Source organism: Parathielavia appendiculata, assembly GCF_033297405.1.
Source record: "Parathielavia appendiculata strain CBS 731.68 unplaced genomic scaffold N657scaffold_5, whole genome shotgun sequence".
NCBI classification, from domain to species: domain Eukaryota; kingdom Fungi; phylum Ascomycota; class Sordariomycetes; order Sordariales; family Chaetomiaceae; genus Parathielavia; species Parathielavia appendiculata.
Window position 1 is genome coordinate 911180 of NW_026944224.1, and position 13593 is coordinate 924772.

At 56.3% G+C, this 13593-nt stretch overlaps 5 protein-coding genes across 5 annotated transcripts; 2 read left to right on the forward strand and 3 right to left on the reverse strand.

The window, feature by feature from the left end:
- Positions 1-694: 694 nt before the first annotated feature.
- N657DRAFT_644614 (uncharacterized protein) lies at positions 695-1928 on the reverse strand. Its single transcript, XM_062792793.1, has 2 exons — positions 1284-1928; positions 695-1209 (listed from the first exon to the last, which is right to left on the reverse strand). The coding sequence occupies exons 1-2, from the start codon at positions 1621-1623 to the stop codon at positions 788-790; spliced, it is 762 nt and encodes a 253-aa protein (XP_062648161.1). The 5' UTR covers positions 1624-1928; the 3' UTR covers positions 695-787.
- Positions 1929-2150: 222 nt separating this feature from the next.
- On the forward strand, positions 2151-2807 carry N657DRAFT_556291 (ribonuclease-domain-containing protein; the record flags this gene model as incomplete). The annotated part of the gene is made up of 2 exons (XM_062787940.1): positions 2151-2433; positions 2509-2807. Coding segments are annotated over 2 exons (582 nt in total), but the record flags the coding sequence as incomplete, so codon positions are not given.
- A 162-nt stretch (positions 2808-2969) lies between these two features.
- N657DRAFT_689947 (uncharacterized protein) lies at positions 2970-4973 on the reverse strand (the record flags this gene model as incomplete). Its single annotated transcript, XM_062797019.1, has 2 exons — positions 4620-4973; positions 2970-3475 (listed from the first exon to the last, which is right to left on the reverse strand). The coding sequence occupies exons 1-2, from the start codon at positions 4789-4791 to the stop codon at positions 2970-2972; spliced, it is 678 nt and encodes a 225-aa protein (XP_062648163.1). The 5' UTR covers positions 4792-4973.
- Positions 4974-6622: 1649 nt separating this feature from the next.
- N657DRAFT_617551 (uncharacterized protein) lies at positions 6623-9094 on the forward strand (the record flags this gene model as incomplete). Its single annotated transcript, XM_062790523.1, has 2 exons — positions 6623-8630; positions 8676-9094. The coding sequence occupies 2 exons, from the start codon at positions 6623-6625 to the stop codon at positions 9092-9094; spliced, it is 2427 nt and encodes an 808-aa protein (XP_062648164.1).
- A 2920-nt stretch (positions 9095-12014) lies between these two features.
- On the reverse strand, positions 12015-12921 carry N657DRAFT_389755 (uncharacterized protein). Its single transcript, XM_062787144.1, has 2 exons — positions 12919-12921; positions 12015-12858 (listed from the first exon to the last, which is right to left on the reverse strand). The coding sequence occupies exon 2, from the start codon at positions 12582-12584 to the stop codon at positions 12066-12068; it is 519 nt and encodes a 172-aa protein (XP_062648165.1). The 5' UTR covers positions 12585-12858; positions 12919-12921; the 3' UTR covers positions 12015-12065.
- Positions 12922-13593: the final 672 nt, after the last annotated feature.

Consider the following 13593-nt stretch of genomic DNA (forward strand, 5'->3'; position numbering starts at 1 on the left):
ACGGAAAGGAAGCTCGAGGTCGAGTCGGAATCGAGCGTAGAGTCGAGTCAGGAGTTGCGACTGACGAATGCACCGCCAAAAGGCTGAGAATGTCTTGGTTAAAGAGCGGTAAAAAGAGTAGAGCTTTGGAGAATAAACTGCAAGCTGAAGTATAATCGCTGCGCGAGGCGACGGCCTGTGGCTAAGGAACGCCAAAGAGGGCCAGGACAAGGCATCCAGCCTGGCAAAGCGGGTGTCGGGGCGCGGGCGACATTGGCCGGCGAGCTGCAGGATTAAGGGGGCAGGGACATGCGAAGGAGATGAGGAGGCAGGGACCGAGCGAGAGGATGAGGGAGGGAGAAAGTCGAGAGTACAAAAAAGCGACGTTAGAGAGAAGGATCTCTATTTATGCTGCGGGCGCAAGCGGCCGTGCGAGCATGCGAGTTTGACGCGGCGCTATACCCGATCGGGAGGGCCGCTAACCCGGCGGGTGCGACAGCGAGTTCCGCATTACAAGAGAACCCCAACTGATCTAAAAATTGGATAACTGTTACCGATTGGACAAGTTCATAGGAACTACCTAGGTTGAAGTCTGCCGTATTGCCCAAGATACAGCTGAACTTGAAGAGAGCGGGTAAGATACTGTCAGTTTGCCGGCGCCTTGGATCATGGTGGCAACAATGTGATGATGACAGAAGTGGTACTGTGGTGATGGTTGGGACTCTTGCTCTTGATTTTCACGAAGTGGTCGGTTACCGGGCTATCAGACTTGACCAACTTGAACCCTACCTCAACCGCCCTCCTGCTTCTATAGCCTCTCCATCACCTCCACCGCCGCCTTAATCACCTCGTCAGATCCGAAATTCTCCTGCACAGCCTTGAGCCCATCCTTCCACACCTGCCACCGGTCCTCATTGAAGCCCCTCCACTCACGCTCCCGATACTTCCCCCGGGACACACCGAGATTGTGGGCAAGCGTCTCTCCATGAGCACTCTTTTTCCGCAGCTGTTCGCCGGCAAAACAAATCCACATCGCAGCAATCCTGACAGCCGTCCTGGACAGCTCGGTCGGCGCGCCGTCCTCCTCCTCAAAGGCGGCGCGCAGCATCCAGAGGCCGTAGAGTGACAAGTCCAATCCGGGCGAGCTCTGCGCGCTGAGCCGCGCCATAAACGCCGCCTCGTTCTCCCACTCTGCGCGCTGGCTCTTCGTGGCCTTGGGGTCGTGGACATCTGCCGTCAATCAGCACCTCGCTCACTCACCCCGGCCAGGCAAGCATAGCGTGGGGACCATCCGTGTGTCATACCGTAGTTTAGGGACTCCCTGGCGACGATGCCAAAATACGGCAGATCTTTCCACACCTGGCCTTGACTGGAATTCAATGCCTTCCCCTCTGCGTCGGTAGCCGTTGTACTTTCCAATCGAACGACGAACTCCACCAACGGGCCCTGGTTGTCAGGCGGGGTGCGCCCTGCGGCGGCGAAGAGAGCGTTCATGGCCTCCCAGACGTAGTCGCCTACCGAGTTTTCATCAGGTCCTGCTGCTCGGGCTTGGGAATTGAACACCTCCACGGCTGCGTTGATAGCGTCGAGGGGCGCTGTTGAGGACCCTGTGAGGGTGCTGAGTAGTTCCGCGAGGGTGGCCATATTTCCTCCAATGAGTCTGAATGGATAATCAAGGCTGGCGTGCAGTGCCACTTTTCAGGGGGAATGTCGCCAGTGTTTTGAGTACGAAGGTGGCCAAGGGAAGGAATCACTGCAGTAGACGGGGTTGATTTACCTAGGCACTAATTGACTGGGTTCCGACGGCTGACGTCAGGTGGGATTGTTATAACCTTCCACATTCGATTACCAACCCTGTTCCCTCAGCTCTCTGAGTTGGCAGTTTGCTTTCTTCTGTTCACAACCTTGCCGAAACAGAATCCATGATTTCTGGCCTTTTATTCCCCGCACGTGGAGGGTTCACCGAAATCATGTGGTTCGGTTTCACTGTTTGCAAGCTGTTTCCAGTTGCCCAAGCCAGTGAGTGGGTCCGCTCTTGGCACGAACCTCAATTCAATTTGTTGACTTTTCTTCGATCTGCATCTCATCCAGATTACAATCGCTTTGTTGACCACAAAGCGTGTTTCGAAGTTACACAACTCCATCCATCTACTATGGACAGATTGATTTTTACGCTTACTTTGGCGCTGTGCGCCGTGTCCGCCAACGCCGACTTGCTGCTCCATCGTCAGGGCACCGCCTCCCTTTCCAACGTGACATGTGGGCGGGCCAGCTACACAAAACACCAAGTCGACGCCGCCGTCGCCGAGGGCTGCCGCCTCCATGCCGCCGGCGAGCAGCTGGGGTCTAGCAAGTACCCGCATCGCTTCAACAACTACGAGGGACTTGTCTTTGCCGTCTCCGGGCCCTACCAGGAGTTTCCCATCCTGAATAGCGGCAGCGTCTATTCAGGCAGTAAGTCAATCCTCCCTTGATTACCCTGCTGCCTGCTGGAAGTAATGATTATGAACCTGGCTAACCCTTCCGCAGATGCCCCGGGCCCAGACCGCGTCTTGTTCAACCCGAGCTACCAAGGCAGTTGCGTCTATGTCGGCGCCATGACCCACACCGGTGCCTCGGGCAACGGTTTTGTCTCCTGCTTGGAGACATCGGCGGGTGGGTCGACCGCCAGTATCATCACTTCCCTGCCCACTGCGACGTTGTCCCGTCCATCTACGCCCACGTCAACCCGGTCGGGCGCATCGTCGACTTCAACCGCGGGTTCGGATAGGAACGGTGCAGCGCCGGCGCGGAGTAGCGGAGGACAGGGCGCGGTCGTCGGGGCCATTGTTGGGTTGTTATTGTTCTAGATACACACTGTACGTACTAATAGCCAATAATCACAAGTCTAATTCACTTCACCAACTGATGTGTCTATTCTCTCCAGCTGTACCTACCTTCTCGCTTCAGGGCGAGCCAATTGACGTTCTGCTTCCGCTTGTCTTCGTTCTTCACCTCATCCACACGGGCCGCGTGTCGCGCCATCCTCCCCACGGAGTCCAATCTCCATACACCTCGTCATCCTCAACCCTCAGTTGCTCCCGCACCTTATTCCAATGGGCCTCGACTTCGGCCGGGTCACGCCGCGCTAGACATGTCATTGCCTGGTCCTCACGGACCGTGGCGTGGAGCATGTCCAGCAGAACGTCCAGCTCCTGGGTGCATCCACGGCCACGCCTTGTCTTGCGCACTCGCTTGGCTTTTCTGTTCACGGCCTCTTGGACTAGGTTGGCGCGAGCTTCTTTTGTCTCCGTTTTAGCGTACGCGGCTTGGTTTGGCTGTTTCTCCCTCACCATTTGGGGTGTTGGTTGGTTTTCTCTCGCTGCTGGTTCTTGCGGTGCTTGCCCAGGCTTGACTTCAAGTTGAAAGCCCCCATCCACCGTCTCTTGTCCTCTTGCAGGCGAGATGACTGGCCTGCCGTCCGTCTGGACTTCTGCGTGGGCTGCTTCTTGGACTGCTGCCGGGAGGTTTAGCGTGGACTGGGGCTGAGGCCTAACTTCGCATATTCTATTTATCATGTCTGGGATGACCAGTTTCAACTTCAGCCTGGATTGGATCTTCTTTCGCAGGTGTGCAGCCGCGCCTGCTGTTGACGTACATGGAACCCCGGTTTCTTTAGCCGTTGGTAGCACTTGCTGGGACTCCGATGGGTCTCCCCTGGCGGCTGCTTCTTGATCAGCAGCAGACGTGCCCGACAAAGGCTTGGCCTGGGGGTTACTGTGAACAATCTCTTCTACTGCTGAAGACGACGAACTCGGTGTGCTTTCTGCTGTGGCTCCCGCTTCAGATCTTTCTTGAGAGACTGTTGCCGATGACTCTATCAACATGAAGGCCGGCTTGGCATTGCTCCCCCTTGATTCCTTCGGTAGGTCTGGCACGACTGATTTCCGCCTTGGGCTTGTTTGAACCACCCTGTCTACTGGTGTAGACAATCCTGCTGAGAACATGGAGAGGCATCCCTGCTCGGCTTCTCTGGCTTCTCCGGGAGTATATTGAGGAGGTTTTGGTTCATTCCTCCTCAACACTGCCTCCTGAATTGCCGGAGGAGTTTTTGTTGAGCATTCAGCCGTTTCATCCAAGTTAGTCACTGTCTCCGTTGCAACGGATTCCAAGCTTGGGATTGCTAACACCATGCTGTCCACAGGCGTGTGCAGCATAGTCGGCGGCTGCCTCGATGTGGCCACCATTAGGGCTTTGCGTTCCACGGCCTCCCTTACCATTGCTGGCCGGACTGGCTGGGGTCTTGCCACTGTTTTTCTCTCTGCTGTTTCCTTGGTTCTGGCTGGCACCGGCGGCTTCGCGTTGGATTTTGTTTCAACTTTTTCCGCTGCCGTTTTTCGCACAGCGGAAGACGGGCCTGGTTTGGCCTTGGGTTCCGGTGCAAGCTTCCTCCCGATTGCTCCTTCGGATTCTGTCATCGTGGCCCTTGAGCGTGTTGATGTGGACATTCTTGCAGCCCTTTGGACCGTCATTGGTGGGCCCGATTGGGCTTGTCGTACAGGTACTGTCGGCTGCGCCCTTGTTGTGGTTTTCAGTCTCGGTACAGCTTCTACCTCCATTGTCTCTTTGACTGTCGCAGGCAAGTTTGGTCCAGCTCTGACTTTTGGCTGGGTCGGCTGTGCTGAGTTCGTTGATGATGTTGGCCTGGCTGGCCTGAAGCCTGAGGGCTTTGGTGCCATTATTTGTGACAGCCGTCTGGGTAGTTCCGGCTGCTTGGCCGATTGCGAGCTTGCCGCCCTTGTCCTTTGCTGGACTGACATTTGTGCTGCCCATTTCGACGGCACTGGTCCTCTCACTGCCCTTGCGCTTGTCGGCCGGGATTTTTGCTGGACAGACTCTTGCGCCGACTTTCGAGGGGCCTCTGGCTCTCTGGGCGGCGATGAGACCCTAGGCTTAGAGTTCTGCTGAGCTTGCGCTGATTTCTTCACGGCTTTGTCTGTTTCGGTGAACCTGGGTCAGTGGAGGTGGAAGTTGATGCCCTCGAAGGGGCTGTTCTCTTGCCTGAGAGTTCCTGCTTGTCCCCAGCTTGAGTCTCCATCTTGTTGCGAGCTAAGCCGTGCATGCCTCTCTCACTGTTTCGTGTGTTGGGTCACTGTCGCAGTTTTATCTATAGCGGAAAGATACTTCCTTTGTTTTGTTCAAGCAGTTCAGGGGCTGTGACAAGGAGAGCCCAGACGTAATCTGTTGTGTCTAGATGAACAAAGGTTACTTTCAAGCTGTTTCGGGACATACCCACTGTCTGGTTCGTTGTGACCTGCTGTGCTTAAAAGGGGTCCTGTGAGCCAGCCTATATCCTTTGTCTTGAACATGGCCTTTGTCCACACCAGCCTGTTTCTTCGGGATAATCCTTCCAGGTAGCCATTCGAATATCAATATTAATACTGGAAAATGGCACATCTTGAATCGGACGGAGTATCCTCGAACATTTTCCTCATACCTACCTTCAACATTTTGACAACATCACCTTCGACTCAACAGCATAGAGAACCTACAGTGGTGCCTTCCAGCCAAGATGGAGACTGCTTCGCACAACTACCGCAAGCTGGCCACGCTGGCTGTCAACGTTGTCCGCTGGGACATCAACCAGCAGTGGCGCAAAGCCATGAGGTACTTCGTCGACGAACGCATTCGCGACGACGCCAACGAGGATCCCGGGATTGGCCCCGCCGATTTCGAGTGGCGCGAGTTTGAAGTCTTCATCGCGCACCGTCTGAAATACAACTGCCTAGAGCATGCTGTCGTGTTTGCTCAGTACGGTGTCAGGGACGGACGGGCCAGGGAGGTATTTGACGCGGACACTTGGAGAAGCACTCTCAACGATATCACTGGGAACCGCCCAGTGGTGCTCGAGGGCGCCGAACTCTTCTTCCTGGTGATGCCTCGACACAGCTCTCATGGGCCAAAGGCCGACATGGGTGCCTGGTTCGATGTGCCGTACCGGATCAAAGTCCCAACCAACATTGCGGAAATGTCGGACGTTGAACTGCCTCAGATAGTTGAGCATTTTGTCGGAGACATTGAAGAGAGCGGTGTTGAGACTGGCGGGCGGCGGCCGTCCAGTGACAGCGGTTTCCTCCAAGTCCCTAAGTTGAGACGTCAAGGGGCAGTCCGCAGGGGTCGATCTCCGGCCCGCAGGCCCTCATCGGAAGTCCGCTCGGTCATGGTCTCGCTTCCGCCTATTGAGGTTCAAGTTGAGCAGTATCTGGAATCCGACTACGATGGCTGTGAAGTCGAGGTCGAGTTCGAGCTGTCTGACAGCGACAGCAGCGATGACGACTCGGAAGGCTGCGTTTACGAGGAGGCAAATACGGCCACCTACCGGCCCGTCCATGCCGACGAGATCAGTCAGGTCGAGAGGAACCCGTTCCTGTTTCCTCCTGACTCGGATTCAGATTACAGCGAAGATGAGTTCGTTACTGACACGGCGGGCACCACCCCCTCATCAAAGACGAGCGGGAGCCCCGGGTCTGCCCAGCGAGCCTCCAAATCCGTTGTCAGCGGCCGGCCAGTCCCTTCAAGTGTTGCGGCATGTTCTCCCAGCAAGCCATCCACTCGAGGAGGGACAGTCAGGGACCGGGCCTCTACACAGGGCCGAACTACCCCAATGTCCTCTCTGCCTGCTACAACCCGCAACACCAAGACCACCCGTTTCTCACTCCTATCCAAGATCTCTTCCACCGCCACAACGGCAGCCAAGACCCCAACTCTAAGGAGGGAGTCAGCAAGCCTCTCCTCCCCAGCCGTCAACCCCACCTCGGCCTCGACCTACGTCAACCTAATCGACATGCTCAAGTCCGAGTACTACACCTCACAGATCGCCGACGCCGACTACGGCGCTGTCGAAGAGACCAACCCTGTCCTCGACACGTACCTCGGCAGCTACAACACCGGCAACACCGAGGCCGAGTGGCGAGCCTGCCTCGAATTCTTCAACGTCAACGTGGCCGAGTACATGAAGAGGGAGGCGATTGCGGGTGGTGATGGCCAACAGAGGAAGAGGGTGCCGATGAAGAAGCTTCCCGGCACCACGGTCGGCTTGTTCGACTACCAGCTCATGGGGGTGTGCAACCTGCTGCGGTTCGTCCTGGCCGACGTGTCCGGCGGGCTGTTGTGCGACGAGCAGGGGCTGGGCAAGACGCAGGAGATGTACGGGCTGATTGCGTTTGCGGCCGCGCTTCGCAGGTGCAAGGCCGAGGTCAAAGCTGCGTGGCGCAAGGCTGCGAAGTGGAACGACAAGAAGAAGGGCAGCCCGAGCCAGCACAACCGGCCGGGCGCTGTGGCTGCTAGGTCGTGTCCGTTTGATGAGCGGTATGGCTTCAAGTGCTATTGTTGGCATCAGCCCACTCGTGAGCTGGCGGACCGGCTGCCTGATGGGCCAAATGTGTTGGTTGTTCCGGCCAGGAGCTGCGCCTCGATGGTACGGGATGCCAAAACCAAGCTGGATGTGAAGCAGTTCAAGATCCGGGGTTTCCACGAGGGCGGCGACAAGGAGGATAAACTCACCTCAGCCGATGTCTCTGCTCTACGTGCCACCATCACGGCAACGCAGGGCGAGGCTGGGCCGGTGTACCAGTACCAGGCTGCACCGGACAGCGAGTACCTCATTGTCGTGTCGCCCGAGTACATCCCCCGGCTTAACGGCCTGTTTGGCGTTGAGCTCAAGGTTCCGAACGCGGCTGGGAAGGTCAAGAAGAGCGCTCTTGTGCCCGGCATGATCTTGATGGACGAGTTCCACGAGTATGCCATCAGCAAGAACGGCGACGAGAGCCGGGTTGCCGCATGGCTTCAGCATCTGAAAAAGTGTTGCCTCGACTCGCAGCAGCCGACCCCCTTGATCTACTTCGTCTCGGGTACTCCGCTTGGCGACACGCCGGCTAACATCCGTTCGGCCATCTCGTTGCTAGAGAAGGATGCCTGGCAAAACGAAGCTCATCCCCTGAACGGCGCCACCGTTGAGTCCTTGGACGAACTAACCCAGACTTTCGACAGGCTTACTGGCGTCCAGGCCAGCGGGGAGATGGTCCCGGAGTCCGAGATTGTGGACTACCGCCGCCGTCTGGACCGCGTTCTCGAGCACACAATGGTGCGCCGTCTCGGCACCGACCAGTTCCAGGGCCGCAACTTGACCGACCTCGGGCCGCTCAAGGTCAACATCATGGACCACCAGCTCCCGTTCTCGCTCATCGACAGCCTGCAAGCGTTGGCAGACCAGACCCGGGAGCAAGTAGTTGTCGCCGCCACTTCTCGGGGAATTTCGGTCGCCCGCCTGCTCCGCAGCAAAGACGGCGAGGCTCTCCTCCTCAAGCTCCGCCTAGCGTCCATCTTCCCCGGCATCGCCGACCCGTCGTCCGGCGCAGCCTTCACTTTCACCACCACCGAAATCCACGCCCACCTCGCGGCTGCCAAAGGCGACGTCACCAAAACACCCTACTTCGCGCACATTCCAGCCTGGTCCGCATCGAGCCCCAAGCTGGCAACCCTCACCCAAGCCATCCGCACCATGCTAGCCGACAAGTCCCCGATCCCCGGATCGCCCACCACCTCCAAGAAGTACTGCATCTTCACCCCGCTCGAGTCCGAAGCGGTGCTCATCCAAGCCTACCTCCTCCTCAGTCGCGCCCACCCGACGACGAGCAGCGGCAGCAACAACCTCAGAGGCCTCAAGCCCGTCCTCCTGACGAGCAACATGTTGCAGTCAGCGCGGCAGCGCGTGCTAGACCAGTTCCTCACCGAGGGTAACGCGCCGCCGAACGTGCTCGTCGCGCCCATGGCGCTGGCAGGTACGGGGCTCAACCTGCAGCGGGCAAAGTACAGCACAGTGACGGGCCCCGCGTGGACCAAGAGGGAGAACCAGCAGGCGTACTATCGGATCCATCGCGTCGGGCAGCGGCAGGCGACGCAGTTGCAGCTGCTGACGGCGAGGTGGAATCCGGCGGAGCGGGTTGTGCTGGCGGGGTATGAAGGGAAGGAAGTCAAGGGAAAGGAGGGGATGTGGGAGGTTGGGAATTGGTTTTGTGAGGGGGAAGGAGATGAAGGGGATTGGTGGGGAGGCATCAGCGGGGAGGTGAGTGAGTAGTGATCCCTTCCTGGAATGGTGACGAGTTGAAGTAACGGGGAAGAGGATGTGGAGAAGGTGCTGACTAGCAGATTGATAGAAGTTGTCAGGCTAGGTATTTATTATTATTCCTACACCGCTGTGCCCTAGGGCGTGCCGGACCTTCAACAACTTACTAGGCTAGGTATTTAGGTTTCAGGATAGATTCGTAGTGCATGGCCGGTTTGGAAAAAGTCTGAGATTTCGGCCTGTATGTGGAAGAGGGGATTGATTTGTGCCTGTCATATTACTGAGAAAGGTGCATCAGATGAGTTTGCTACGAATCTAAATGGTAGAGATGTACAATGTTGATTCATATAAGAAATTGACATTGGGGCACGAAACGGAGCAGAACCACTTACAGCTGTGAAGTGTACGACGCGATTAGATGTGTCCAGAATGGTGGAAATATTGGAGGTACTATCTAACCTATGTATCTAACCTATCACAATGGTTCGAATCGTGAATCCCAACGACTGCATTGACGACGCGCTGGCTCGGGTGCCTCGGTTGGTATTGGGAACTGTAAAAAAAAATTCAGCCAAAGAAGCAACCATTTATTGCCATCATGTCCTCGTGTGGCTCACCTCCATAGATTCCAAGTCCATCCTGCCCGGTACTACACTCCCACATGATTTAATATTAAACGCGCCATTCTAGGGCACATCTTACCCCCCATAGGCAGGACGACGTTGACATCGGCGCCGTGTTCCAACAAGAACAACACAATGGGTTCAGCCCTATGGCAAATCAAGCTGAAACCCGGCCGCGGCTGCCGCGAACACCGAGCCGTAACGCCCAATGCGTGGGCGGGCGTTGATGTCGGCGCCATGATCAGCGAGAATTTCATACGGTGAGATATTCACACCGTCCCAGGAGGTTGGGGTGATGTGACAGTTCCTAATGCCGACAATGAACGCGCTCCCGAACTTGCCACACTTAAGCGGCAGGTTGACATCGGCACCGAGTTATAAGAGGCACTTGATCGCCGATGGGCTCTCCGATGCCACGGCGGCTGCAAGCGCCGAGCCGTAGATGCCCGACCTTAGGGAAAGGTTGACCTCGCGGCCGCCCTGATCAAGAGCTCCATGGTTGCTGCACGTTGCCCCCAAGACTGCGGCACTGCTGCCGCTAGGGCCGACCCCAACTTGCCTGGAACCTGCATATTCACGCTGGCCCCGCGCTCAATCAGCAACTTGACCTTGCCACATCGCCCTCTTTCGCAGCGGCAGCGAGAGCAGATCCGACGCCACCATACGAAAGGAGGAGGTTTACACGTGCGCCCCCATCAATCAGCGTCCGTACCATTTCCAGGTCCGTTGAGACGGCGGCTTCAGTCAGGGCACAGCCGATATAGCCCCTTCTGACTTGAGCATTCACATCGGCTCCCCATTGAATCAAAAGACTCGTAAGGGCCGTGGACGCTCCCCGCAGAGGCGATCAAGGCCGTGTCGTACCCGGTGCCCCGCGCCTCGGCGTTCACGTCGGCTCCAGAGTTCAAGTAGGATCTTCCCAAAGTGGTCCCACAAGTCGGCAGGCATGGCACATAGTAGGGCTCTGATGTACTCGGGATTCTCGCCACGCTCCATGGCTGCCGAGATCTCGTCAACCACCAGTCTAACCCAGAGGAATACGCCATCCGCTTCGCGCAGAATCTGGGGCCACCAGTTCTGCCGCGAGTTATTCGTAACGCAAGTCGGCGAAATTCGTGACCATGGTCTGCAGTCGATGCGCAGTGTACGTCTCGACGTTCTCCCAGTTGAGGTTAGTTAGGTCGACGGTGGTCCACTTCTTTCGGTAGTTCACGAAGTTGCCAGGCCGTCTAAAGAGGCACACGCTAATAACGGGTGGGATGTTGGCCGTCTGACCTCGAGCTAGTGAGTGTTTCTGTTGGAATATCTACGCCAGAGTGAGGTCCTCGCAGGAGGACCCGGGTGAGGGCAGGTTTATTACAGGGGTAGTAGTCACGTGGTCTAGGACCTCGAGGACCACTACTGCGGCTGCAAGATTCGCACCCCCTTATTCACAAAAAGAATAAGAGCATCCAACTGAACCACCACTTTAGCACGTCCCTCTCAAGAAGAGGGTATTTGCCCTGTGTTTCTAATGTATCGCGATACCTGGTATTTCCTACAGTTTCCAACAAGGCGAACACTTCGGCGGCCGAGAATCCGTCGCCCTCGTCAAGCGCGTCGATGAAGATCAGGACTTGCAAGCTGGATTCCCGCATCACGACCTTGAAACAATTTCATCAACGACTCCCCCGTCCAGTTGAAGATCCGGCCCTGGGAATCATTCGCCTGCGTCATGTCGTGGTCGAATTGGGTGAGGCACCGGTATGCGGTCGGGTTCTGGAATGGAAGACCATCTGGTGCAGGATTGTGCGGCGGAGCATGCCCTTGGGCGTCTTCTCCATGGGCCCGCCTCCGACGCTGAAGAAGCAGCCGCATACCACACGCCCTGTCGTCGTATTGAGCCGGCGGCCGACATCTCGTTTCTGAATATGTGCTTCAAGAGCGTCGACTTGCCACAACCGGCCTTGCCTGTTATCAGTAGCCTTTGGCCCGAAAATTTCCTCCATTCTGAATATTGTGTGGAATTCAGCATCTACTCGCAAGTAGCATGGTACGCGGTGGCAACCGTCTGTTCGCGGGCCTGCATGTCGAGAAAGGAGAGGAGCCGCAGGAATTCTAACATCCCATTAGGCATTAGCTACCTCTAACTCAACTTGTTCGTGTGCCAATCGGTCAATACCCATTCATGCGCTTTCCTCGTGCTCGGTCAGAGTCACAAACTGCGAGGAGGGGCTCGGAGTTCTCGTGATATTCCGGCCCAGATCTTTCAATCAGTAGCAAACGCAGGTACCAGTCAGCCCCGAGTCAAGGAAAAGGTAGACAGCATTGTATCATTAACGCATTTGTTCGCGGTGTCAGCAGATCTGGCTTTGCGGCGATCAGGGGATCGGCACAGCTATTGATCGCCGAAATCGTAACATGCGCGTTGAGGTGATTGCGTGTGTGTGTGTGTGTGTGTGCAGCGATGGCTTTCTACTTCCGCCAATTGTCATGTTGATCTCTCCAATGGCCACGTCTTCGTCAAACCTCCAGTACTTTTGCGGCTTCTCGGCTGCAAAGGATTCCTGCAATTGGGAGTGAACAGCACGCGAGCTGGTAGCCAAGTTGGCGAGGGCCTGGAGACGCGTGAAAGGCTTGGAGTTGATACCGATCGCGCCCTTGAGACCGTTACCGATGCTGACGACGCAAGATGTGTGCTTTTCGGGAACGACCTTCTCCGCCTCCTGGCGTAGGATCTCACAGGCATTGTTGTAGCCGAAGGCGGCGTCGATGAATTCAATCCCGTCGCGGCCGATTCTTATGGGATCAAAGAAAGTGGTCACGGCCGAGGTCGCCCGCGCTACTTCCCATATTAAGAAGTCCCTCCAGGCCGGTTCGACATCGTAAGTCTTGAACATCGTAGGCCTTGCATTGACATGGGCCTTGGTGATTGCGAGCACAATCGTCTTAGCGGCTTCGGGGTCCGCAAACGGGGTGTCGTTCGAGGCGCCCACGCTATCCAATTCGCTCAGGATAGCTTCCGCGAGCTTTGCAGCCGAGTATCGGGGTAGGGTCGGGGGTCAAAAGGGGATGTAGACTTTAGGGATGAAAGCCTGTCCACCGACCCGGTTGGAGGCATCTAGAGGTTCGCTCGCAGACATGCGAAGGCGCCCGGAGAAGGATGTCAATGATCTTAACGATGATCAGCTGAGAACAGCCAGTTCCTCGGGAGCGGAATGAAGTCAGACTCACCCCCCAGTGCTGGTGCCTCCTATCATGTCAAAACAATCACACGGCAGCGCTGGCACCGATAAACCGAGCTTCTTTTGTATCGCTCCTATGAGCATTTCCAGGATTATGAGCGAGGAGTAGCCACGGATGCCTCCGCCATCTATCACCCGTCAGCGGATGAAGTGACAGAGTCACGCACAATGGCAATGTCGGTCCCGAAAATGATCTACCAAGCGAAAGGAATGTTCGGTAATGGGAGTTAACGGACCCGGAAGTCCTGGTAACTATACGGAATATACACTTAAGATATCCATGTTGTTTTTTGTACGCGACTTGCGCGGGGCTCACAACCTGGAAGCATCACGTTGATGCAATCGCAATGATGCCGAACGCAGGCCCAGGAACGACCGAGGCCTCTCCTACAGATTATAAAGGCCGAGGAAGAGGAGGCGCCTTAGCCTACTACAATGCTGCCCACAAGTCAAAGCGCCAAGCCAAGGCTTGGCTCAACGCAAGTCAAAGCAAGTCAAATCGACCCCAAAATTTGGTCAAGGCAAGTCAAGTCGAAGGCAGCTCAACTTGACTGATTTGAGGTCAGAATTTACTACTTTTAAAGCTATTCCCAGTATCTCTAGCACTCCAGGAACGCCAACTTGAGGGTTTTTCTAGTGTTGCGGTTGATGTGGGCTCAAAAAC